Raw genomic sequence first — 27,870 nt, forward strand, 5'->3', positions numbered from 1 at the left:
CCCTGTGAAAAGCCAGGAATGCTAAATTGTGTCTTTCTTTTACTGCAAAAGAAAGAATAAGCCCTTTCTGCTCTGTCTTATCCACCTTTCAATATTCCAACATCTCTCTTACTCCACTCTGAACATTTCCTTCGTTATACACTCTTATTTTCCACTTCCCCTTTTTTCATCTTAAAAAACCCTTCCCACTTAAATTCAGCACGCACTGAATGTAGTTGCTATGGTTAGCCTATTTCTCTCATTTCAGTACAACCAGGCAGATGGAAGGCATTGCCTGTATCATGGGAGAACTATAAAAAGTATGAGAATAGTTCGTTCTCCCAGTAGGAAGATTTGCTTCCACGCAAACTGTAGTCATTGGTATTTTCTCATTTCAACGAGATACGGATGTAATCAAAATTTGGTTGCACAAACATGGCAGTTAAGAAGTCCAACTTTTCCTACATTACTACAACAAACTTGTAGGGTCAAAACTGGAAGGTGCCCCCTTGGTTCCCTATATCAGGTTCTGCCACGTAGTATTTCAGCTTTCCATTGAGAGGCTTTGTTTTTGCAAAATGGAGCAGCACCCCCCTGTACAAGGGCTTCTGATCAGTGGGAGCACAACAGGGTAATCCACCCATCCTGCTAATTAGGAATGGGTCCAATTTTGCACCACATCACAGAGAAGGCAAACACAGTATTTAGGTCAACAGCAGGGAAAATCAAACCTGGTCGGATGGAGACATACAGCTTCTCTAACACTAGTTTTTCCACCCTTATTCCCCACGTGCCCACTTATCCACCAGGTTGTTCCCCCATATCATTTCCAAGACTCACTCATTTGGAGCCATGACAAAGTTATGCCACTTGCTGATCAAGAGAGCGCAACCCTGGTCAACTGGAAATACAGCAGAGGAAAGACAGAATAATACTTCACACCAACCAGAGGTTTGTCATTGCTTTCCAGCTCTGTCTCCTTTGCGAATTATGTGATCGCTTACCTTTCTTGCTCTGGTTATCCTGGCTCAGTACCAGGGGAAAGAGGACAGCAAGAGTGTCCTCAGTTTAGAGCTACGCTGTTCCAAGCTTGTGGCTAGGAGAATGAAATAGTGGTACCAAACACAGGGTGGCATTCTGAGTGATTTTTCCTTTCCATTGCTGTCTAATTACTAAGGAGGAACATCTCCAGTTCTGCTACGGTCACTGCATTTTCTTACCAAAAAAAAAAAAAAAAAAAAAGAAGGATGTGTTTCTTCTTCAAAGTCAGAAAAAAATTCTGCAGAGGCAGGTATGGATGATTTCTGTAGAGCATTTCTTGTACCATTCACTCTAAAATAGTTGAGGAAGCTTTGCAGAGAGATTTGCCAGAGTTCATACTGTGAGAGGAGGGTCGATAGGTCAGAGAATTAATATGAGGGAACGGATTGTCCTTTGCAAGCGTACTGGTAAGTGATGTGATTATAACTGGGAGTGGGCTCGTTTCCCTTTTTTGGTGTGTGGGTTACAGCAATTTTGCATGGCAGCAATCCTACTGATGCTACAGCAAGCCCATCCTTCTGAACGAAGGGATGGTAACACTTGTGCTGCTTGGGATACCTTCTGTAGAGGACAAGCACCACTGTGCTACCAACAACCCCCTCCTGTAGCTGAGAGTCCCATAAGCCAAAGGAGGTGGGTTTATGGCCACCTGGAAACAAGGCAAACAAGAGGCACAGCGTACTCCTCAGTTTAAAGTACTAATATTTGAGAGATTTTTTTTGAAACTGGACTTAACCAAATGCTCTGTGCTCTCCAAAGGTGTGAGTCATCTGAAAGGAGCTGATACAGGAGAGCTTGAAGTACAGACCACACGGCATGCATCATGTGTTGCAAAGGGTTTACACTGAGGCCAGGGCATGCCACATGTTTTTTTCCCCAAACATCTGCCATGAACATTGGATAGAGTCTATCTCCTTCTCCTTCTGAAGCTGTGCTTTATGCATTTGAGAAGAGATGCAGTATGAACAGACCCTGGTTTTCAGTGGCCTTGACTACACAGCCAGATACACCATCACCTGCGTATCTACTCCTGCACACCGATCCTCTGCCAGGTGGGCAGAGCAGCTTCTGTTACAGACAGCTCTGACATGAACACCCGCAGCCTAAAACTAAACAGCTTGGAGTAAGCGAGCAAATCGTAGCATCTCAACAGAACACCAATCTTCAGGTTCACTGCTAAAAGGCTTCCACATAATGAAATATATTTCATCATGAATGGCAACATTTGAATGGCTGCATTTACACAGTTTACTCAATTCCTTATAAATCACAATTGAAGTGCATATTCTGTCAGCTCTTCCATTACAGGCCATCAGCACTCTGCAATCCCATATAACATTTACATTAATTTTCATAGTTTAATTTCTCAGTCATTTAATTTATAACAGGCTATACCCAAGGGGTTATCCTAGGTACAACCCAATTATCTACTCAGCTTCTCCAAACCTTTTTGAACAATAATGTGGGTTTTTCTAGCGTATACAAGATAATAAGATAACAGCATTTAAAATGTGATTTTTTCCATGCACAATGCCAACTTGTAGAAATCAAGGGTCTGAACTCTTGTGCCCTTACAGGCACAAGCAGCTCATACCCTCAGAAAAGTCAGACTACTAGTGCAACTATAGCTTTCAGGATGAGGTCAGATTCTAGCTTATTAAAAGCACATTAAGAAATCCTTACAAGCAAATTAAAAAAAAAATCCCATATAACCCCACTCCCCTCCAATCAAGCTAATTCTTAAGTTTCTACCTATAAGTTCTTCCATTACAATCTCTCTTCTCCTGACAGTTTGCCTGCCACTCTCTATTTGATTTCCTTTCTCCTGTGCTTCTCAGACAACATTCTCAACAGGCAGGGCAAAAGGCAGAGGAAGGACAAGGACAGCAAGCTTAAAAAGAAACTGAACTATAATAGACATTTCGGAGAGCTTTTGTTGGTAGTACTTCACATCGATGATTTGAGAAATGTGGGTGCCTGTCAGTGGACCGCTCAACTGTAATTTAAGTACTCGTTTAGGTGACTCATTTACATGAAGTGGGAGTTGGATGCTGAGCAGAGCACTAAGGTAAGTGGCCATACATACCAGGAGGGGATGGAGAATGGATACAAATTAGATGATTCACTGCTGAAACAGGAGGTGACATTTGGACTAAGGAGCCTTCTAAACATTCATTTCAGAAATCTACTCCCCTGTTAAGCTATATGAGGACAAAAAAAAAAAAAAGCCATCCACAGGGAGGAAGTTTTACAAAGGTCTACGAGAAGAGAGCAAAGCAGCTGCACTCACTGTAGAGCCATCCCACAGGCAGAAGAAGAAAAGAATGACAAATTGCTCACAAGAGGAGACATTTGTGTCACAGATGGATGCTGCAGGGTGTCAGAGGGCTCTAAAGCTGACACACAGTTCAGCTATAAAGGCATCTACACTAGATACTTCAATGCAGACATCTCTCTTCGCAGATCACACAGTTGACTTGAGCTCCTAAGTGGTCAATATTGCCCGTACACTCAACACCTGAAGCATTCTCTGTGAATTCCCCCTTCCCCATCACTTAGCACAGGCTCCGATGCAGGATGAAAATGGTATTGACACAGAATCAGCAATTTCCTCACAGTAAAGATAGGGTTGGGAAAGAGCTTTAATACCCACTTCTTTTAAATAACAGAGTGATAATATGTATGAGTCACTTTTGCATATTTTCCCAATATTTCAGAAAAGATAGCTGCTTTAAACTGCTCTGAAAGAGTCTACATCTGACTTATAATTTCTCTCTCTCACTCTTGTGTCTGTTTTGTTTATGCATACATGTATATATATACATATATATATATACACTCTTCAATTAACAAAAAGAGAAACAAAAACACTCGCCTCCCCACCCCCAGCCCTCAGGTCCCCTTCAAGCATACTCACGGCTCCAAAGCGAATAGGCAAGGCGACAGTTTACTCGGCGATAAAACTGCTTGTTTATGGGCCAGAGGACTAGTGTGCATAGTTGAATGAAGTTAATGATCAGTCCACTCACGACAAAGACAAACCCAATGAGGAGGTGAACTATGGACTGGGTCTTCAGAAAGGCAATGAAGCCCATGATAACCACTCAGAAGCGCGTGCAAGGGCCGTCACTCAAAATAATTGTCCTGAAAGAGAAAGAAAATAATCAAATGGAGGCTGGTTTTACAAGCCCTGAGGAAGGGCAAGGTGGCAGCCCTTAAACAGTCCATGCCACTTCAGCAACAGGAACCCAGCTCAATAAACACTCTGCTCTCCAAGCCTGCCTTGTTCAGGTCTTCACGCAATCAACTGTTGACGGTGCATATCGCTTCCGAAAATAGCAAGGAATCATTATTTGCAATTTACAGCCCACTAAGAAGATGATTGTTTGCTGAAGATGTATCTCACACCTCTCTTCAAACAACAAAATCATATAATTGGACTTAATGCTGGGAGGAACACAGAGCCCTGCACTCCCAGTGAAACCATCGAGCCCTGATCAGTAAACAAGCTGCACCGCGACTGCTGGACCTTCAGGGGTTGCTGTCCCCAAACTGCAACGGGACCCTCAAGCCCCCCACACCCCATAAACAGCATCCCAAACCTCTGGAGCTGTGTAAAGGAATCCATGCCTCCTGGCCAGCCTCCAAAGCCACCACCGCTCTGTACACACTTCTCCTGAACAGGCACCAAGCGAGGGCTACTGAGACGTCATTATGTGTTTGCTTTGACTAGAAGAGCACAGCAGCCCATCTGGGGAATGGGCTCTTCATCCTGCAGCAAATTTCAGGATGAAAAGGGCAGGGCTGGTCAACAAGAGCATCAGTCTGGCAAACACCAAGGCATGGAAATGGAAATTAGGTATTTCCACATCCAAAAACCATGCCAGAGCAAGTTTAGTATCTTCTCACTTAGTCAAAATGCAGTTTTATGATCGAATATACCAGTTAGTGTGTGTGTAGGAAGCAAGTAAAATCATAGAAAAACCTTAGGCTATGCAGCAGCACAAACTTTATCTGGAAAGGGATTTGGTGCAGAATCTTGATCCCGTTGCCTTAGCCAGAGCACTTAACCTGGGGCATGTACCATATTTATACCAGGTGCAGAAAGACAGGTGATGTATGAACCAGCAGAAAGTCATAGCAGTTTAGACAGACAAGTCTGATCCAATACAAATCCTGCCAGTACAAAGTTAACCCAATAAAATGTATTCAACAAGCCACCAGACTGAGTTTATTCCAAACCCTGCATTATCTGGCACTGGCCTTTTTGACTTGTTGGGTATTAGAAGCTCTGCAACTAGGCCAACCACAACCTCTGTGTCTCACTCAAAAAATAAAAGCATGACCATAATTTTCTGCCACAGCCAAATATACTCTGTCTTTGCCAGTGTTGCAAATGACCAGAACAACCAGTAGATGGTAACAAATACTTTTGACAAGTCAAGCATCTGAGGGTGATGCAGAAGTTCTCAAAGCCCAAAAATAAAGTATTTGCCAGCTGTGAGGAACCAAACCATTTCCATTTGCCATCTGCTTACAGTGTAGTGCTATTTATAAAACTCAACAGCAATTTTACTTGTGAAAGCTTGTTTTCTACTGTTTCTTCTACAAATCAGGTATAATGCCTTTCAATGCACAGAGTGTCTAGCTTTTGCACAATTAAAATCTACTTGCATCATTAGTAAACTACCCACTTCAGAAGTACATTACAGAGGAAAGTCTGCCTACACAGAAAGCAAATCAAGTTTAATTAGCTGAAATTTAAGCTTATAATGAATAATCTAAATTTTCCCAATGTTCTCCTGTAAGAGTGGAAGAAACGTTTCTTCCACTAACATATTATTTTAAGAACAGCTGTTGGGAATCAGAAACTTGTGTTTAAAAAGAAACAAATGGAGCCCTCCTTCCTCTCCCCTTCCCAAAGAGTTGCAGGGTACAGTTGTCTCATAGAGCCAAAACACCACGCCAGTGTTCACATGTATGGGAAACAACCATGATATTTGACGTCTGACTCCCTAATGTGGCTCATTTATCCTTTCCACTGGCATGTTCTTCAAGTCATTGTGTTAAGTACTGCCATACATTAAACACCAAGTTCTTCACTTCCAGGATCAGAGTCATTCTCCTCACGTGGTCTCTCTCAAAAAACAGTTCAAACAAACCAGAAAAGAAGAATTACTCTTTCTCTCTCTCCCTACACAAGTGTCTCCTGAATCCCTACTTGCCTCTGTACAGTCACGTGCAGGCAACTTTGCTGATGACCATGTCAATCATACTCATTAGCCTAGTTCTTACGGCCTTTCGATGCACAGTTTGGCCCTTTCCAGACAAGGGCTCAAAGCGCATACAAATGGCATCAGGAAGAATAGAAATGTCAAGTATTATCCTCAAATAAAATGGTTTGACTCCACTTCCACACCCTCTTTGCTTTGAGCAAAGTCTGGAGCACTCTCGTGTTTGCCCCTTACATTAAGGACATTGCCATCTTACAGATCCAGAAGGACACATCCCTTTTTACCAGACGGAAGGCTGGAGCTACTGCAGTATGTTGCTTCTCTAGCTTTGTTCCACATGGAAAACAGGATTTCTCACTCGTGTGCTGGTGCCGTGCACCAGTGCTGTGCCCCGCTCGCTGGGCACCGTCTGGCTCTGATGGGAACCCAGAGCTGCACGGCTCTGGCTGGGGACATGGCACAGTCACCTCGTGTGCCTGCCCCTGGGGTCACTGCACCCCCATGCACCTGGGGACTGCACGTCCTACCAGCATTGCTACAGGGTAATGAGAATAGCAGCCAAAGCACAGCTGGCTCCTCTCTGGCACCTTTTGAGGAAAGGACTTGCCCAGTTGCTCCATAAAGCAGAACTGGTTTAACTTGCACCTCCTCTTAAAATGGACAGAGATAAACTAAAAAATGGGGTAGTCTTCTTGTCTGATCCTTCCAGTTTCAGTGCTGGATACAGAACGTGCCAGTGTTCCTTTTGCCAATGCCTCATTTAATTGTATTTGACTTTTAAGATAATTAGAAGTTAATCTTAACCCAGGAATTCTTTACTTTTCTGCATTCCTGCCCATGTAGGACAGCCAGGCAATTCAAGGACAGGCCACCACGCAAAGGGCGGTCAGCAGCTGTTTTGCTGAATCCTACGGTCGGGCTAGGGAGAGGATGGAGAAATCAGTATTTGACGGAACAAGGAGAAGCAATATTTCTGCATCTGACGCATATATTAGGATCAGCTCAGTGTAGTGTCTAGGAAATAAACATCGGTCCTAGCTTAAGACAGCAAGTCTCAACACTATTCATTTTTACTTTTTTAAAGTATACACATATCATGCACATATTCAAAGACCTGCTGGCAAAATCTTTTCTTCTCCCTTATTTTCCTAAAGCACCTTATAACTTCACAACATTGACCTTCCACCACAAAACCCCCATTTCCTCCTGTGCAGCCACACTGAGAACTGCAGGCAACTTTAGTACCTTCCCTGCTTTCACATCCTTACCAAGTGCCTGCTTTTCACAGCCACGCTGCAGGACATGTAAAATTTACTGCTACTAGTGCAAAATCCAGCTCAAACCAAACAGCACACTTCCATTGCCTTTTAGTGCCTTACCTCGCAGGGCTGCTCAACTTCATAAAGTCCGAGACCGCTTCCCATAGTATCGATCCTTATCTTCTCTGACGAAAAAGTTCTTAAATGCTTTGCATCCTTCTGGGCTCCCTCCCTTATTTATATACCTCCCAAGTAAAGAGCAAGGAGGCAGATGAGCTACAGCTTTCTTGCGTACAGAGTTGTGTCTTGAGGCTCTACATTTGCATGGATTCTCTGGTATCCAAAACATACTATGCAACTCTCAGTAAAAAGAGAAATAAAACCTTTTTATACATTCATGAAAAGTCCTAAAGATTAAACTGCTTTGAGACTTCTACCTCTCTGTTAAACGCCACTGAAATGTGCTACCAAGTTCAAAAGCTGTTAGAAGGGAGAATGACAGAGACGGCATGATTGCATCAGGTTCATTTCATTAAGAAATCAGGTTAAAAAAACAGTTCCACAATGTGCACTAAGCACATTACAGCCATTTCACGAAATGTAGTTAATGTAGTTTTTATGAACCCAAAATTAAAAATTAAGTCATTAATCACTCTATAATATCATATTTCTAGTTTGAGCTCCAGGTTTTAATTAATTTATTGCTGTCATGTGTGTACAATTCCTCCAGAGTTCACGAGGTTTGCATGAATATGAGCATGAAATTAGAAACTGGTCCACTGATTCTAATATTCCAACCCAGTGAGAATTAATGTGTTTGACAACAACAAAAACTGTGGCAGCAGGTACTTACATCTCTAGCCTTTTGCCTTCAGTTTTTCTGAGCATGCTGTCGTTTAATTTTCCAGCTGCTTCCACTCTACCATACCATATTTATCTCCACTTATGAAACTAATTACAGACATCTTTTGCTCCGAATGCATTGCCCCACCCTCATAACATTTTTGCTAGCTGAGCAATTGAGTGAAACACTTACAATACTGAATTCTACCTTTTACCGCTGTATTTTAAAATACTGTATTTTTCAGATTGAGCTTTGTAAGCCTCCTGTCTGTATAAACTTGGCAAACCATGTCTATGCAGAACGGCTAATAATATTGCAAGTCAGAAGCAGTACAAAAAAAAGCATTTTGTTGCCCATGTCTCATCAAGAGTTTCCTCACCATTTTTCAGAATTCTACAAAATCTGCTCATCAGAAACACACGAGTAGAATTAAAAACTTTTTTTTTTTAATTCAAAGTGAGAACTATCTGTTCCATGAGCTGCTTCATGTGTATGAGGAGGACAGGTACAAACAGCAGCAGACAGAAGCTGAAGGAAACACCTCATCTCTCAGTATGCTTTCTACCCTCTAGATTTCTCTGATGACTTGACTCAGGCTACTTCTCGCTTAAAAGCAGCTATGAAAATCGCCAACATAAGCATCTTTTCCCTCACCTCCCCTTACAAGATCAGAAAAGCCAAGAATACTAACCAGCTACCCAACAGGCAAGGCAGAGATGTGAAAGAAAGCTTCCAGTGCCACTGTCTATACTCATTTGGTGGATAAATAAAAGTACAGGTCCCAGTCTTGTTATTCTAGCATCCTGTAGAAGTACTACATTGCCAGGTGCAGCAGTTTATTTTCCTGGACATTTCTGGGACATACCACACAAAAATATGTTGAGTATATGAGTTGCGTTCAATGTTTACAAGTAATTACCTGTTACCCCTATTCCTTGCAGAATATGCAATACTTTTTCTAGCTAAAAGTGCAGTGGCTACCCAGCTTTTAAAAGTGTAACAATACATTCATAGCAAATAACCCTGATGTAGGAAAAAGTTCAGGAAGAAAGTAGGTAATTGATGGTCTTCCACATCCTGCACTGTACCACATCTCTTTCTGGGATGAGGAATTTGGAAGCCCGACCCATGTGATGCACAAGTCATACAAAATGAACAGATAGAGTATTTACCCAGGGCTTTGCCCCAGACTGCAAAAAGCAACCCGAGGCTCCTGCCCACTCTACCATGGCACCACTAAAAACAGTCGCCACTCAGGCCTGATTTATTTTGGAAGTATAGTTTTAGAAGAACCACTGGCAACCACAACTAAGTTGGCTAGAAAGCATAGCTTAGATCAACAACAGTGAGTCAGTATAGCTAATAAGCAAATGAAAGGAAATAAGGTATAACAACTTTTGGTATCCATTTGAACAGTCTGTACTAAGGATTCTCCAGATATGCTGTAAAAATAGACAGCTATTCAATCACATCCCACACAGCATTACAAACTGTCTGCTACCGACCTAGCCTTTTAAACTTAAGCATGACAGGAAGATTATCTTAGTTTGTCACACAATACAGGTCTAATTTCCCTGTACATCCCTCAGTGAAACGCAAAGCTGATTCAGAATTCGTTAAAATTCCTGCTTGTCATGAATTTCTAAAATGGAAGTGTATAGAAGAGGACCTTAAGCCAAACTTAGGTCACAACAATGCAGATTTGTTTCCAAGTTCTGAGAACTAGGAATATGATCTCAAAAAGAAAAAATGTTACCGAGTTATGATCATGAAATTAGATGAGTATTCCTTGAAATTTTGTCAGTCTCAGTTTTGAAACAGCACCACAGCCAGTTTCTAGAAAAGGTCAAGAGTAGAAGATTATCACCGCTATCTGTCAAAAATATATTAATTCTTTTGGTCTTGATCTAAAGCCCATTAAACCCTAGACACTTCCATTAGTGTCAATAGATTTGGCTCAGTTTCTGCAGAGATTTTTGACAAGATGAATCTATTTCCCTCAAACAGAATGCCTTTTGCTTGACTCATCATCCTAATGAGACGCCAGTACTTCAAGGCACATTGCCCTGACACTCATTGCCATTTAATGGGCATACAGAATGAGGAATGACAGGTCCTGAAGAAATTATTTAATTTTCTTCTGCCACAGGTAAATTGCAGGCGTTAACTTTAGGCATGATGTGGTGGTCACTCGGAACAATGACAACCATATGAGGAGCACACATCCTCAACAGAAACACTAGTCCCTGTTCATGCCTCCTCCACTCTTCAGAAATCTTTAATTTTATTATTACAAGACTGTTAAGTTTAAAATTAAACTTTAAGAGAGAGTAAGTTATAAAATAAAGTGCACATGAAGTTTCTGCATACCAGCGAGCCCCATGGGTAAGTGACCACAGAAAGCCATCCCTTCACCCCACAAATGCAGCACTAGGGCACAGCCCTGCTCTGGGGAGTCCTTTATGTGCTCAGAGCATCTCCTGCCATGGCAACGTCACCCACTTTATGGAGAACATCCATAAAAGGTTCACACCCTACCGGGATTTGAGCCCCAGCACAAATATAGATATGGACTGCTCAAAAAAAAAAAAAAAAAAAGATAACAAGATAACGAGTTGTTTAACTTGTCTTTTGTAGATAGAAATCCACCAAATATGTAAACAAGTCAAAGAAAAACATTCAAACAACTCAATGGAGTCAGAAGGGGATAGAATAGCCCTGGATACTACTTATCAGGGCACTTGAGGTACAGTTCTCCCTCTTTCCCACCCTAAATGAAGTGTTACTGACATGACTAAGCCTCCTTGCCAGCTGCAAAGAGCACGGTGCTTATTCCTCTGCTAGAGATGAAAATCTATTTTACTAACTTGTTGCTACAATATTACAGCTGAAAATACAAGCAATATTAAAATGGCTATTTTCCCAATTTAATTTCAACCATTTCCTTTTATTGTACTCGGCACATACAAAAAAAGAGAACAAATGTGCACAAATTCAATTTTTCCTCAGTACACACACACTCAGTTCACTTGGCCCCTATTTAAACAAATGGATCAGATAACTGAAACAAATCCTGACTTGCTTAGAAATCTGCCGGCTGCAAAGCAACCAATACAAGGAAGCAGAACTGCTTGAGAAACCTCCCTCACTGCAAACATCTCTTTATCGACAAAGAAAATGATTGTATTTTTCATAAGGATTTTCTGTTCACAACAAAGAAACTGGAGAGATTCTGCTGGGTAAAACCAGCCCAGACAACTTCGATGTCACAGCTGAATATCACTGAACTAGACTGACATTAGTTTCTTTGTAGAACAGCCTCACCATACTTGCAAGACACCGCAGGGTTCTCCATTGAGCTTTCCAGTGATGGAGTCCCACTACTTCAAAACCTGGTTGGCCAAGCCCATAACCTATTTTTGTTTCAGGAAGACAAACATTGCCTTATGGTTTCGTAAACTTAGGATAGTTTCTATTATGGTATGTCATTTACAACTGCTTGTAGGTGTTCGCATGCTGTTTCTCTCCTGTATCCTGTATCTCCTGTATGCACGTCATTTGTCATCATTCGGTCTGCAGTCTGGCACTTTTGCTTCACTGTAAACAACATGTTAATTTTTCCTAAAGCTGTAATTACAAGACCTTAATTGCATATTAAATTTAGATTAGATAATAATTAGCAAATTCTGCAAGTTTGCCTCATTTCTCATAGATACAGATGGGTTCTGTGGGTACATGCATATTTACACATACTACGGAGAGCCCCTGTAGAACTCAACTTTAATAAACCTTGCTCTAAACTTGAATATTACTAATTACAAAGATTTACCAGACTCCAAGCATTTGTACTCAAGTTCCTTCTTTGACTTGCTTGCTATCAAGAGAAAAAAAAACCCCACACACTTTTCTTGATCTACATGGCGTGCAATTAGCCTCGTTTTGAAAACCAAAGGCAGTAGACAGACATTAGTCCTGGTTTCATCTTTAATGAAAAGTGGAAAATTCAACTGTAAGGGGCAAACAATAAGACCTTTTCAATTCTGGTCACCTGAACCAAAAAGAAATTGCACTTGAGTAAGCCTTACTGCAGCAGAGCTAAGCTAAAGAGCAAGTTAACGTGCACATTTTAATGCATCAGCTTCCCCATTAAAGGGTGACGGTAACCCAAGAGCACGCCGGGGGTCCCACAGCCCTCCTCAATGCTGACTGCTCTTCCTGGGGGCTGGACTGGGCTGTTTGCCTTTCTTTCCAGCACTACAGAAGTTGATCTCCCTGCTGCAGCCACGCACAAGGATGTGGGCCATTGGCACAGGGCAAGCGGGAGCTGTGGTCCCACCAGCCCAGTGAGATACAGTAGGAACAGACCTGGCTCTTACAGGGAGAGGGAGAACATAAGCAAGACTGCAATTTAAATGCAAAAAGGATAAAAGCAGCAGAAAATATCAGCCCACAGCAAGATGTTTTACACCAAAACGCATGAGCTAGAACACTCATTCTGTATATTTTAAGAAATAAATAGGAACAATTATCCAGTTTTGTAAATTCCTTGTGGCTCCAGACAGACAGTTAAGTGTGACTCACCCAAAAATGGCTGTCAAACACCTTCTGCCAGTCTTGCTCCTTCTCTTGGGAGCTTGTAAACCTCTCCCTGCCTTTTCTGCTTGTTTGGAGGCTGCTCTTCTCCCCCCTCTGCCACGTTAGATAAAACCCCTTCTAGGGAGAAGCAGGATGCTAATCCTTGCGAGCTCTCTGGTTCCCTATTCTTTCCCTCCTGTTATACTCTCCTCTTTTTCTCACACACAGCAGCAACTTCCCGGGCCTGTGCAAGCATCCCGCTGCGTGTCTCAGCAGGTTTGTGCCATTCAACCATTGCACGCAGCGTTACAGGCGTTGCCTGCCCATCTGGTATACAGTTTGTATGTCAGCCCCGTGTTCAGAAAAATGCTGTCAAGTTTCCAGCTTGCACAGGCTTTGAGAGCAAAAGCAGGCTGGGAGAAGCTCTTGGAGAACTCAGTACACTCCAACAGGTCTAACAGGTCCACTCCCGTTCCCTAAAGGACAGCCAAATATTTTCTGACCTGCTAACTGCTCTCTGCAGTTTCACTCTAAGTGCAACAGCAGGGTGTCCTGCCCAGTTTCAAGAGTGGCAGATGATGGGCAATACTGGGATGCAATACCTGCCAAGCAGTACTGCAATGCTCTTGGTGCTAAATGCTCCCTTTCTTTTCCCAGCCAGGTACACTTGTCAGTGACAATCTAAGAAAGGACTTCAGTGGCATCTTGGTTAAACCCTGTGCATCTCTCCCTGTATGCAAGGGAAGGGATACTTGTGAGTGGAGATTACTGTACAGCCCGGCAGCAGCCCACACATCATTTAACCATTGCACTTGCTATAAACAGAATTGCCACCAGCACCACAAGACATTTAAGCAGTTTTGAACGCCTGTCATGAGAAATGAGCCAAACCTCTAATAAACGCAGTATTTGCATGCTTCTGACTTACTCCCAAAGTTACACTGCAGGCATGGGAAATCTTTTGCTTAATGACAACATGCAGCTTTACGATGTTGCAGACGTAAAGCACATCCCCACAGGCACCTGTGGATTGCCCGCTTGCTTGCGTTGCTCATGCTCTCTGCTGCTGCCTCAGCTATGACAGTCTGTGTGCAGTGCCACACTGATGTTGCTTCGAGGTTTCTGGGCCTCAGCTGGCCAAAGCAGGGGGTGGACAGAGCAGGGCAATAGCCCACAAGTGCCCATAGAGATCTGCTCTAATACCCCCACCGCCACCTCTCCCTTAAGCCTCAGGAGGAGCTGAGAGACCTCCCCCTCACAGAAAAGATAGAAAATACAGGGTGTTTCAAAAAGATGGACCCTATTTGAAATCACTATACCTTTGAAATTGGGTCCATCTTTTTGAAGCACCCTGTACTTCTCCACTACGCAGCAGCACGATTAAGTGGCTGAAAACAGCGTGTCCACTCCTGCAGCTGGGGCTGGAAAAAAAAAATCTCCGTTTTCCCCAAGGCAGAGGAGCCCAGATCTCTGGGCAAGGGAGCAGGAAGCAATATGCTTCTCTGTGGAAGGAGAGGGCTGGAGGGGATGACCCGTTTTAGCCAGGTTTGGCGCTCACAATGTGGATGCTCTGGAGATCTTGTAGATTTGATAAGTAGCACCGTACTGATACCCCCAAAGAATGCTTCTCAGATGACAGCAGGTCTCAGTACAGTGACGCAGAATTCCACATAGGCACGGTTTTGAAAATTACTTTGCTTATATGTATGCACATATATACACAAACACACACATATATGTATATATGACATACACAGGACATATCAGCAATTTTCAGGATACAGTTCGCAGGCCTGACAGAATTTAATTTTAACCCAGTAGCTATGCTAGTATTCGGAAGGAAATGGTTCATACATAATTAGCACTGTAATCAGAGAAAGGGTGGAAAGTGGAAGCCAGGAGAGCACAGACTCCACGATACACATGTAATGCCACAAGGCTGGGCTGGCCATAGTCAATGTTCCGCTCATTATTTATTCTGTCCCACTGCAGTTTACACACCTGTGCAATTGCTACAGAGTATCTGTGATCCCCCAAATCTGTGATAAAATTTGCATTTTGACAGAAGCACGAACCTTCCATTTTTTGCGCAATGTGGGAAGAATATAAAATACCTTCTGTCTCCGCAAAAGTAATTGATGCCAATTGATTTTTTCCTGTTGAGCTAAGGCATAGATTACCCAATACAGAGTAATAAGAAACTTAAAATGAACATTTTATACATACTCTTCAAGGACCAACAAAAACAAGCAATTCTTCCCAGTTCTTGGAACAGATTCTCGTTTTGCAATTAACTTCTCACAGCTGCGATGGGCCAGGTGTAGCTCAGAGAGCAGGGGGGTAAAGCACAGTAACTCACTTTGCACCTAAGCCAGCCCCAGACTCACCCTTACAAACTCCCCTTTCACTTTACGTGGAAGCAAGCAAAACCAGCAACATAAGTCCGTATTTTGAGACAAAAATACAACCCAGGGGTTTAGACTGATTTTAAAAACCCACAAAAACACATTCCAGATGCTTAAAATGATGAAAGAGGACTGAGACCAAAACTTATCATATAATCTATTACAAATATGTAATTAACCACAGAAACAGCTGAAGCTGCAAATTGCCTCAGTGAGTTCTTCTCCATATAGCTGGAAAAAAGGGGCATTTTTTTTACCTTGAAGAGCTCAGGACTTTTGCCCAACCTGACTGGAGGTCAAGTCAAGATTTAACCACCAGGAAATCACATTCTGCATTTAGCAGCTCTATTATATTCAGCCTTTCCCATGGAGCAAATGCCGATACTGACATTTTCCACTCAAATGTAAGCATTTTCAATTCCTCTTGAAAAGAAAGACTTTTTGCCTTAATTACTTCTGCTTTCGATAGAGCTAGCAGGTGTAGCGAGATTATTTTCTTCATTTCAACTAGTTCATTTAGAGTTGAAAACCCGACTGGGACTTGAAAAAGGAAAGAGCCTTTTGCAATTTCTGAGTAAAACACAGGGGAAAGAAAATGAGGTCTCTGAATTTTAAATGGGGACAGACTTTCCCTGGTATTTATGTCTTGTTTTTTCCCTTATAGTAGACTTCTCTTCTCAAAGTGAACATATTCAGGCTGCGGCTACTCTTTGTAGTAAGAAGAATGCTGTCTAGAGTGGATTTTCAGAGCAATTCAATATCCCTCCAAAGCCTTTCATTCTTTTTGAAGTTTTTACACCAGATAGTTTGCCTGTACGAGCGAAAATGCGTTTTTATGAACACAAAAATCTGAAGCTACTACAATCACAATTGGTACCATAAAACAGATTTATGTCCAGATGCTGATAGTGGCGTTTTTTAAGCATTAAATGAAGGCTATGGGGAAAACACTAGCAAATCTTTTCAGAGTAACACACTTGGTTTGTCATCACCTTGCCTCCTACCTTCTAATGAGTTAACATCTGCTTCATATCTGGTAATTAAGTCCCAAATTCTGAAATTTAACCAGGTTAATTTTTTTTTTTAACAGGTTAAAATACAACTATTTCAGTGTCAAACTTTTGTATTTGCGTATCTTGATGCAGGGATTTACAATTTGACAGAAGATTTGCTGGAGCACCCTTTCCTGAATCACCTGCTCTGATTTGTACAACTCCTAAGTTGCTAAAAATTTCAGATTGCCTCCACTCTCATTGAAGAGAGAGGTTTGCTGGCAGCAAGTGGGCAGAGCACAATCCAGCTAGTAGCTAGTTGAAGTGGCAAGTAACAAAGTAATTAACCATAGTGACTTCTTTAAAATATTGGGAATTTTTTTCTAGATAGCCCAAATAAATTTCATAACACCAGTAATCCAGCACTCTTCACGGAACAGCAAAGATTCTGAAGATGAAAAAGTTAAATATTGTATAAAAAGGCATAATTTGGAAAACATTGCTTGTTTCCAGATCAGTGTATGGTATTCGCAATGACACAAGTGCATGGCTCTCAGTTTTCCCTTGGAGTCACTCCCCTGAATGGAGGGACATTTTCCAAAGTGAGCCATACAACTGCAAAACAGAAAACTTGACACATGGGACTGCCACTGCTGAGGTCAACAGTCGGTTCAGCCCAAGAACTTGCACAGGGAAAGCACAAACCTCTCTCAAAAAAGCATCCCTATGGAGCCAAGGGCAGAGAAGATGCCTAAACCTGATTTGCAAGTGGCCAGGTAGCTCAGAAGAAGGGAAAGACAGCAGCCTTGAAATGCAGATAGCTGAAAAGCTAGGAAATCAAGGTGGAGTAGAGGAACAATGCAGCACAGGGGAGCACAGATCGGCACCAGACCATGCTCCCCTCGTAACCTGTATATTTGAATTCACAACATGAACAAGTCTTCCATCCATCACTCTCCACCTCTGTGCCAATATATTTAGCATGTTATTTCTTTCTTGCTACATGCAACTACACTAGCTATTTGTGTGTCAGAAGAAATCCTCACAACTTCAATTCCCCCCCTACTTGCTGCATCCATAGAGTAAAATGACAATCTGTTGTTCTGTCATCAGTTTGATAGCTAGCTACTACCATGTCACGGAGATGTAGTTAATGTCACCACCACAACACTTTCATTTAGTCAGGCAAGAAGAGCTTACTAATTGCCAGAAAAACCTCTTAACTTGGCTATTTGTTCCCTAACTCACTGGGCACATGAAGGAAGCTGCATCCACACCCATATCACCCCGGTGCAGCTCTGCCCCACGCATCAGCTTCCTCACACCAGGTCCACTCCCAGTGAACAAGCAAAGCAATCACTGGGCAATCCAAAAATTTCTCAGACGCATCAAGAGGATAGTAAACCTAAAATATCCCCAACTTAGACTGTCTCTTCTCCATGCGAACACCTATTTTCAGCAGTGCAGCTTCTATTATTGATCTCTTGAGAACAACAAAGGTTTTGGTTTTAATTCTCCCTTCACCATGGAAATATGCATAGCAAGTAGAAGGTGGTATATTTAGTAAAGTGCATTTGAAGTTATTCCTGAACACAAGATATAAAATAGTATCCTAATAGTTTGTGAGTTTTATTTTTACAGTAATTTTGTAAAAAACCTCAAGCTCCCATCAATTTTCTGTCACTACAAGCCACTTCCTCTGTTGTGTTTTTTGCTAAAAGAATTTTGAACAATGGCTATTGCATTTTACAAACAAAATTTTTTTCTGACCTTTCATACTACCATTTCTAGTTAGTTTTCTCCACAAAGCTTCTCCCTGTCTTCTGTGTTAACACATTCTTGATATCTACACTCTGACAGCATTTTGGTCATCTATTCACATATACGGAGCCAATTAGTCTCCTCATTCTTTCCCTGGATGACAGTTCCTGCGAGCACTTTACGATCTTTGCTACACATCTCAACATTTTGCTTTCAGCTTCTAGTTTTATAGATAAATTGGACTGTGTGAAAGCAAACAGAATACACGCATGACAGTGATATGGAGGAAATAAACCTCTGAGCAATTACTGACGAACATATTTCAGGCTATAGGACAAGTGGGAGAAGGAGAGTGACCCCAGCTATTGATAGAGTCTTTTTCCCTGGCAGACTTCTAATGCAGGATGAGAGATCAGCTCTTCACATAGACAAGGCCAAACCATGGACACCTGCATATGGTTTGATTCTCTCTTTTCCAGGAAAAAAGGCTGCTAACAAGGAAAACCCATGGGCTGCTTCAAGGTTTACTTTAGTTTCAAGACCACCAAACTTGAGATGTTTGCTTTATTTTTTCAATGGTCTCTCCCAAGAAGTAACCCCCTTTGGACATGGACTAAGGAGGTGGCATCTCACTTGCCAAAATTTTGGTTATGTATGAAGTCACCTTAGGATGTCACGTCAAAGCCCAACCACTGACACGGCTTCTCTTGCTCATTCACCACCTGTCTGGGTCCACTACCAGAACATGGCCAGCGCAAAGGAAGACAGTACTGGATGCACCCCACGGTCATCATGTTGGGCATGTACGGGACAGCCATTACAGACCTATCCTCTCTATCAGGGGGCCAAGTCCTGTCAGGGCACACACTGCCCCAGTGACAGCTCACCAGGGTCTAACTTGAAGAGCTCAAACACAAACCTTGGGAAGAGCAAAAACTCACCAACAACAGCCATTCATGTTTGAGAACTTCTGTAAAGAATGAATAGCAAAGCCCATTCCTCACCAGGCTCTCTCTCTTTCCAGGCATTAAAAGACAACACCAATTTGTACTACCGCTAGCTGTATTAACAACATATGTAGAGTGGTTTGGCACTGGAACAAGTCGCCCAGAGAGGCTGAGGAAACTCCATCCTTGGACATTTTCAAAACCCAGGTGGACAAAGCCCTGAGCAACCCACTTGATCTGTGAAATCAGCCCTGCTGAAAGCTGCCTCAAATTCAACAGCACACTTCAGAGGTCCCACCTGTGCTCTTACATATATATATATATATATATATATATATATATATATATATATGTATGTATTTAATAATGAATGCTTGTAAAATTACAAGCCCTCAATTACAATCTCCATAGAAAAATGGATGCCAAGACCTCATATTTGACCATGGGAAACCATTCTGAGACCTCTTTCCTCCATGAAATTGCACTTTGAGCAATAATAATTAAGTCCAAACTGCTTAAGTTTTCACTCCACTTCCCAGGTGGGTTTTGCAGCCTGCGGTGAGATCTATGTTGCCATGGCTACTCTTACAAGCACTTCAACCCTCCTTTAAAACTAATCACATCACAGCTACCACATAGACATGCCCTATCAGGTAACATAGCCACAGATTCATTTTTTCCTCTACCAGCTCTGCAAATCAAAGATGTGATTTAAAGCAAGTTCATCCTTAAGACAGACGCAAGTTTAAGTATTACGTAGAGCATTTGTTGCACTACGCATCTCTTCACTAGCATTAATATGATGGGTCCCTTTCATTGCACCTTCCAAATTTCAGAGTGTTAAGTAACATCTCTTTCATTTCACAGTCTGACATCATTTGCTTGCAAAAGGCAATCAAAATCAGCCATTGGGGAACAAGTGCCTGGGGAACCGCACTGTTGCACATCCCCAGTGAAATGGGGACAGTGCCTGTCTCTTTGGACTAGAGGCCTGCGGCAGAGCAACCACTGGTCATGATAATGGGCGTGATCAGCAAAGTCCTCAAGGTCAATTTGGTTTGTGTTCAAGAGTAAAAAAAAACCAGCCTGTGGGGTGTTGACAGCTGCTCTTCCAGCCTTTCCTCTGGCCTTCAATATCTCATACTTTTCTTAAACTCCAAACTCCAACCAGTATATAGGAATCTCCATCTAGTTAATAAGTAACAATTGCTACGTTTGCAGAGAAGAGCTTGAGTAACCAGCTACTCATCATCAGAAAGCAATCTGCCAAAGAAAGGAATTTAGCCAGTACTTCCAAAAGCCTGGTTCCCTACAAACTTGTATTTTAGCGTTGACACTTTTACAAGCACATCTGCATAGAGACCCAGATATCAACAAACACCCAACTTTACATCATAACATTTCCCTAAGGCGAGGCTCTTAGCAGCCCCTTTCTCCTCTCCCCAGCTACCTCCATGAAACTTGTAGGATTCCAGTGATTTTGGAGACAGTCTCGCTGACACTTGCCAGCCAAGCATGCCTGGAAATCCCTCAATGGGTTCAAAATGTATCACTGAGGAAAGGGACACAATGTATTTGAACAGCACAACACGAACTTTTATTTCCACAGCAAAGCAGGCTGAAAATCTGCCAAGCTCAATCTCTTCAAGTCTTCAAATTTAAATATACAGCAATGCTATATTAGCCTGGATAAACTCATGGTTTATGCATATGGGCATGGTCACAAAATTCTTCGGGTAATGAGTTTTCAGATATTCAAGATTTCCATGTTTGCAGATCCAGGAGCAGAAGCCACAGCACAGAAGCAACCCCCTAAAATCCACATTAAGAACACTGTTCAAAGCTTCAACTTCTCAGCAAACTCGTGATTTATTTGAATACTCTACGTTCCTAAAACTGCACGGTTTGATGCTACAAGTGTTACGAAGACATCGGCTGTTTTAATCTCTAGGTACTTATCTCATAGACAGCTACCCAGTCAATGTAGGACAGCTGTCTTCTCGGTGTGTCAGTTTAAGCTACCTAAAAAAAGCAGCAGAGCATACAGTGGCTTGTACACAAATGTGGTGATATTTCCAGCACAGCAGCCCATAGATTATGGGCGCGTTATCCACAGATAATAGATGTTATATGGAAATATATCATGTTGTGTTTTGTGTGTCAAGTGATAATCTGTATAGACGCATCTGGAAAACTGAACTTTTCTACCAGGCTCAGGCCTGTTCTTCCTCGGCCTCTCTTAATGGCGGCACAGGCAGCTGCACTCCACAGGCCTGACTGGGAACATGGCAGCCAACGCATAATGCTCCTCTCCTCCATCATTTTGAGAAAAATAGACTAGTATTTAGATATGTGAATAATATACTAGGTTTAGATGAGACATATATTTTAATAAATCTTCATCCCAAGAATCCCCTTCCTGCTCTTCAGCCAGCAGGGCTGGCCAGCCCTGACACAGGAGCAGTGCTCTTCCATCCGCTCTGCTGCTCTCCTCAGGGCTGGGGAACTGGCTACTCATTTTTGCCTATTTACCTCCTTCAGAAGTCAATCTTTCTTATAAACAATATTTGAATATGCAGTCACTATTTTAGTTTCTGCCCAAAATAACAGACAATACACTCACTCCAAAAATACAATGACGGGAAATACTAACAAAATCCAAAAGAAGATGAAGATAGACATCTTTAGAAATGATGTGTTAAATTATTGCTTCGGATATCTGAAACCGAGAGAGCAAAGCACAATTACAGTTGGACAGTGAAATTATGCAGCTCATTAAAACTGCTTGATTATACATGCGAGCCTAGCATGGCTCTCCCCTCTCTAAGCCTGTCTCAAAAAATGCTAAACTATCGCAGTACAAAGTAAAACAGTAGCCAAAACTTTGTGATCTGAAATATTTTGCTCTTAACTCAGAGAAGTGTATTAATGAAATCAAAACATTCATGCCAAGTTCAGGTGTTTCGACACATCACTCAAGCTACAAGGCAGGGCTGGGAACATGGTTAAAAAAAAAAAGAAAAAAAAATAATCACTGAGTTAAATTACCTTAAGTTCTAGTAAAAAGGACACCAATCAATCAAACTAAATACATGTTAGTATTCTGGGCTCCTTTGGCGGCCTGAAGCTGAAACTTCGGGGGCAGATTTGTCAACGGGGAAAAAGAAAGGAAAAGGTATTTGTTTCAAACATTTTGTAGCTTGGAATGGGTAAATTAAAAATAACAAAAAAATAGAGCAGAGAACTTTTGAGTTTATCCCATACATTAAGTGATGACAAGCACACACAGAATGATAAATCCATTATTTATGTGCCAAGTGAACAGCTGATTGGTGAAAAAGAAAGATTCTTTTAGGGTCTCATGTTGCGGGGACACTTCAGCCAAACAAACTCCCCATGGCAGTAATGACTGACCAAAGAAGAAAATGTGATGTCTCCTGCTCTTATAATTTCTGTGGACATCAGTTTTGCACTATGGGTTATACAACCTGTATACACACTGGATTGCTGCAGTTTATTCTGTGAGGCATTCATACCTGATAGTGGAATTGTACACAGGCCGACACTTAAGAGCCCTCTGGACTATTTCCTATACAGCTGCCTGTAACTTCAGGAGACTGTTACTGTGATGGTCCCCTCCTGCACATCTTCCATTGCTGCCTGAGCACCAGCATTCACATATCTGAACAATGCTTGGTTGTTGTTTTTCCCTCCTCATTCCCTCCCCTTTAGGTTGTTTCTGAGGTTGGTGGTGTTCTTGCATCAGACACGCAGCAGGGGAGCCAGCCCCAGGCCCACAGGGTGCCACCTAAATCCCAAAGCAACAAAGACCCTTCACTTCCTTAGAGAATTAATTCCTTAGAGAATACAAACTAAATTTAGCCTAGAAAGTGACCAATATACATCCTGTCCAGCAAGCTAATGAGGGTGCTCCAATTCAGGAGAAGTAAAAGATCACAGATGGAATTACAGAAAAAACAGGTTAATCTCTCAATATGCAAAGTTGATTCGCAGCTGAACTGGTGATCTCTGATCTTAATCACCTCAGCTCTGTCTGAGGATATTTTAAGGGAACTGCAGCCATCAAACTAACACATATAAGAAGAATAAAAAAAGAATGAAAGCCTTTCTAGTTACTTCCTACAGAGCAGACTTAAGTTAAAAAATTAATAAAGTAAAATATTTATCAAAGACAGCTTTCTTCAAGCATCAACAAATTAAAGAGTTAAAAAAACCCAAGCCAAAAAAGCACTTTGAGGTACTCATGTTAAGTCTCATCCATATCTAATCAGAGACGTTTCAATGAGCTTTCTTGTTGCAAACAAGTAGATGATGTCATTAATTTTCTCCTGAACCTTGAGGTTGTTGAAGAAGAGGATCTAACGTAATACCAGTTAATTCCTGCTGCGTACAGAGTTGTAATCTCTCCTGCAAACCAGATCTGACCTGGATTCAAGTCAAGAATTTTAAGAGTGAACAAAATAGGGGAAAAAAACCATTACAAAAGAGATGTTCATGCTATGCCTGTGTATAATGCACACACAAATTTATATTGGTAACAATACAAAAGCATAACTGGTATCAGATGCATATAATGCACCCCAATATTAAGTCAAGACGTGTAGAATTAATTAAAAGCTACGCTGTATTCATGTATATACCTACCACATGTACTTTCTTTTGTAAAAAAACAACCAAACAAAAAACCCCCACCACATTTAGCAGGACAGCTGTTAACGTCCTTCAGCTCTAAACTTCCTGGTTTTTAACACTAACACTGTAAAGTCACTTATGTCCTGTTTTCTTGAACATTTTTAAGAGTAGAGAAGCTAGTACTAGAAAGGCTAGAAATCACATATTTTAATGTGTGCTGCCACACTGTATAGCTGAAAGCTTACATATCTGCAGAGATTCACTGTAAAGCTTAAACGTAAATAAACTCATTAATATTAGAAGTGTGTGCGTATACACACAGAGGATTGTAGGCTTGTAAACAGCACAAGCATAACTGCCTGGAGGAGGCACTTGGCAAAAACAAAGCCAAGAAGATCACCCCACAGATTTTCATTTGTCTCTTCATTGCCTTATAAAACAAACAAACAAAAGAACCCACGCATTATGCTAGAGACTTGCTCTCAGCAACATCACACCCCATGGAAAGTTTTCCAGTTGTAGCCACATTAATTACAACTCCAGAAGGCTTTTCCTTTTACAGTTGAAGTGACATGTAATTTTTCCACTAAAACTAGCCAAGAGATTGCACTTGGGTCTCTAAAAGTTGCTGTTTGCTCCAGACACAGCTCTAAGAAGTTCCAAGATTTCTTCTGGCTGAAAGTCTTGGACATATGTAGAGACATGTAGAAATGAAGCCAGCCCAGAAATCTAGGGCATCCCTGCACTGCCCTTACCTCTCCCAAACGCAGGCAGGCTCATTGTCACGTGCTGCTCCAGCACAGCAAAAAACCCAAGGACGCCTGGATTCCCATCCCCGCTGCTCCAGGCCACCACCCTCCCGGGCCCCAGCGCATCCCCAAGGGGAAACAACCTGCTGAGCTCCTGGTGGGGGAAAAAAACTATCGAAGTCCTTAGTTTGCACCTGCCTGAAACATTTCTTCTGAAGTGCTGAAGACGCAGGTGTCCTGCAAACACCCTAATGCACTGTAAGCCTGTCGCTGCCTAATTTCCAAGCTGCATGCCAAGAGTGACAGCAGTGCCAATGCTAAGCAAGAGCAGGAAATAAGAGTGAAAGAAGTTTAAAAAGGCTCTCACAACAAACTGGAAAGACACGATCGCCATCTTACCCAATGCATGCTACGGCATCCTTAGCCACTACACTTTCAGTAGAATAAAAACATACAAGAACTCAAACAACAGCAAAACTGAGTCCCACGACAACTAAGGCAGCACTGGCATAACTGACGGAGGTATCTACCCCGGCCACATATAAGTACATCAGCCTCCAAGAGCATTTCAAAAGGACCACCACCCTCCAGCCCACCCCAAGAAAGCATTTTAAAGAACACACCATGACCACAGACGCAGCGCAAAATCCAACTTACCAGTACAAGTAATAGGCTAAAGCCAGGGCGATGAGTGTAGCACAGACTCCAGCTAGCAAGCATATACCCGACTGGCTTACCAACATCTTCCCAATTTGTTATTGATTAATAAAACCAAAAAAAAGGAGGAGAAGAAATGGAATGGCAAAAACGGACGGTGCGAGCCTTTGCTAGGAAAGCAAATCAGTCTTGACATGGAGGACGGATTATGATGACAAAAGCACATCGAGGTAAATCTGGAAGCGCCGCAGCTACTAAAACTGCCTGCTCAGCAGCAGGAAACAGAAAGCTGAGTGTCCTTTCCACTACATGGCTTTGTAAAATACCAAACTAAAAAAGCCCCCCTTACCTCCAGAATGAAGGTATGATCGGGGCATAAGTGGACTCATATTTAAAATAGGTAATACTTCTCAATAAATATTACTGTCAGGTGGTGTTGCTGACAAACCAAGCTTTTGCTCTAATCCAATAATCTTCTTACAGCAAATTACCAGGCTACAATCAACTGAATTCACTGGCATGGCGAGGTACGTATGTTCAGCACTGCCACTTGACACTTCTTTTTTCTTTAAGAGCCGACGAAGGATTTTAATGAAACATAGATTTTAACAAAAAGGAACCTTGCAAGGCAGAAGGACCGCTCGCCTTCGTGGTACAATGAAGGGACATCTTGAAACTGCTCGGGCTGAAGAAAGGGACTCTGCAGGCAGCTAGGGAGGGAGCACGCTCCAGGCTGCTTCACTTGGTGGGCAACCGGGACTCCACTGCCCTTACCATTTCCCTGCAGGCCTTGGTGGATAGCTTTACCCAACTAAAGACAACAGTAGTTTTTCTCTTTCTTCTCTCTGCTGCAAATTTAGGGCTTTAGAGAGGCCTGAGCCACAGTAGGCATGCTCCAGCTGCTTGGTTAACAAAAACGAGATGCAAGAGCCTAGAGAGGAGAGAAACAAGGCAGCAGTGACACCTGGCCCAGGAACGCAGCACTGCTGGTGTGATTAAGGCTCAGGGGCCCGTCCGGCTGTTCTGCACCACAATCTAGACAGTCCAGGTAAATAGAGACTTGAGGCCACGTCCGCACGGGGACGTAACAGTCGGACTGAAAAGTGTGATTCCTCTTCACCTACCCTTAGACCTACCCAGTTCTCACTAGTGTAACTGATCCTCCCCGGTAAGAGTTAGGCCTCTAAAAGAAAAAAGAAACAAAATCCAAACAAAATCTGTCTCAAATGCCAAAGAAAAAGCTGTAGTCAGAGCCCCCTGATGCTCCCAATTTACTGACCAAACTTTAGCAGCAGCACTACAGAAAGCTACAGTGTGCTGTTAGCTCCTCTTAAACCCTTGGCTGCCCTGTAAGGGGAGTCATAGAGACTTTAGGAGATTTTAATAAAGTGGAAAGAGATAGTACGAAACCATTTAAGATACAATAAATAGAAAGTTTTTACAATTAAAGAAACAGACAATACTTGGAACTAATTGGCCAAAAAGGAAAAAAAGAAGCGGTGAATTTAAAACAAAAAACCAAACCAAACCAAAAACCCCACAGCCAAATAGGGCATTTTATTTGGTATGAAGCTCAGCAGAGCTGGGTGGAAAAAGACTATGAGAAGCTGCCTCTGAGTTTAAAAGACCACACAAAATATATACGATGCACTCCAGAAAGTGTGGTGAGTAGGGTCCTGTGGAAACCAACTTCTCGACCAGGACAGAAGTATCACAGCATTCATGAATTAAAGGAAAATTCCAGGCTCTCTCTATGCACCAAGTCAATAGGTCCTCCTGCCCTCTTATCTCCTGCATAAAGTCCAAGTCTATTGTAAAACCTTTTCCTACCTCACCTATGGCTCAATCACATTTCTCAAGTGATTACACAGATAAAAGTCTTACTATTTACACCTTTGTCAGTGAAAGAGACAGCTTGCAACTAAGTTCTTTGCTTGGGAATAATAAGTTTCTGTGGGCTCCAAAGGAATTTTTACTGATTTTGTTTCCCAATATCATTTTGGGACTGCTCACACTGTTTCTGTTCTCAATTACAGAAATACAATTATAATAAATTGTCTTAAAACAAACCCCAACACCTGAGAGATAAACACACACATACTTCAAAGATGAGAAGAGGGTTCTAGATGTGCCAAGTCTGTAAACTGGCATTTGCAATGTTTCTGTAGGTGAAGCTCAGTTGCCAGTTTCCAAGACTGCTGACCAATACTTTTACAGTGCTCAATATTCATTACAGTAAATACATATAATGGAATATGGCTGGGCAAAGGACAGCCTCGGGATTTTGTAAATAAACACCAAAGTAGCAATTGTTGAGAAGCCTCATTTGAAAAAAAGGAAAAAAATTAGGAGATTGCAATAATTGCCTATATTTGGATCAACGCTTACTTAGTATTTCTATTATAAAAGCAATTCTAAAATTATAGTGGTGGTATTCAAACAGCAATTCTATAATACCAGCCCTTATATAACAAATAAAAAAGGAGTTATCTAACAGAAGCCCTATTAGTACAAAATTATTTGAGTAATATGCCTCTTGTATTGTGTAAAGGAAATCAATGTTATGTAATTATATAATGCTGTGAATCTTAGTCTCTGATGATTAAGAAAAACCTCAGTAGTGTCTACTCATCTCTAAGACTACACAAAACGCTCCTCTTCACTCCAAGTGGTTGCATTTTCAAGGCAGGTGGGAATTCATCCTTTGTATTCAGATAAAAATAAACTACAAAAGAAATTTCAGGAGCGTAAGTGCATCTACGCACCAAGCTGTA

General features: G+C 41.9%; 1 protein-coding gene across 5 annotated transcripts in view; it reads right to left on the reverse strand.

The window, feature by feature from the left end:
- Nucleotides 1-27,870, reverse strand: part of AGPAT3 (1-acylglycerol-3-phosphate O-acyltransferase 3) — a 98,435-nt gene that overhangs the window by 18,369 nt on the left and 52,196 nt on the right. For all 5 annotated transcript variants that reach the window (XM_065633271.1, XM_065633236.1, XM_065633243.1 and 2 more), the window contains one exon: nucleotides 3,938-4,164. In XM_065633271.1, the coding sequence (XP_065489343.1) occupies nucleotides 3,938-4,115 (178 nt within the window). In that variant the 5' untranslated portion in view covers nucleotides 4,116-4,164. The remainder of the gene's footprint in view (nucleotides 1-3,937; nucleotides 4,165-27,870) is intronic.

The sequence above is a fragment of the Caloenas nicobarica genome, chromosome 1 (genome assembly GCF_036013445.1).
Source record: "Caloenas nicobarica isolate bCalNic1 chromosome 1, bCalNic1.hap1, whole genome shotgun sequence".
Classification (NCBI taxonomy): Eukaryota; Metazoa; Chordata; class Aves; order Columbiformes; family Columbidae; genus Caloenas; species Caloenas nicobarica.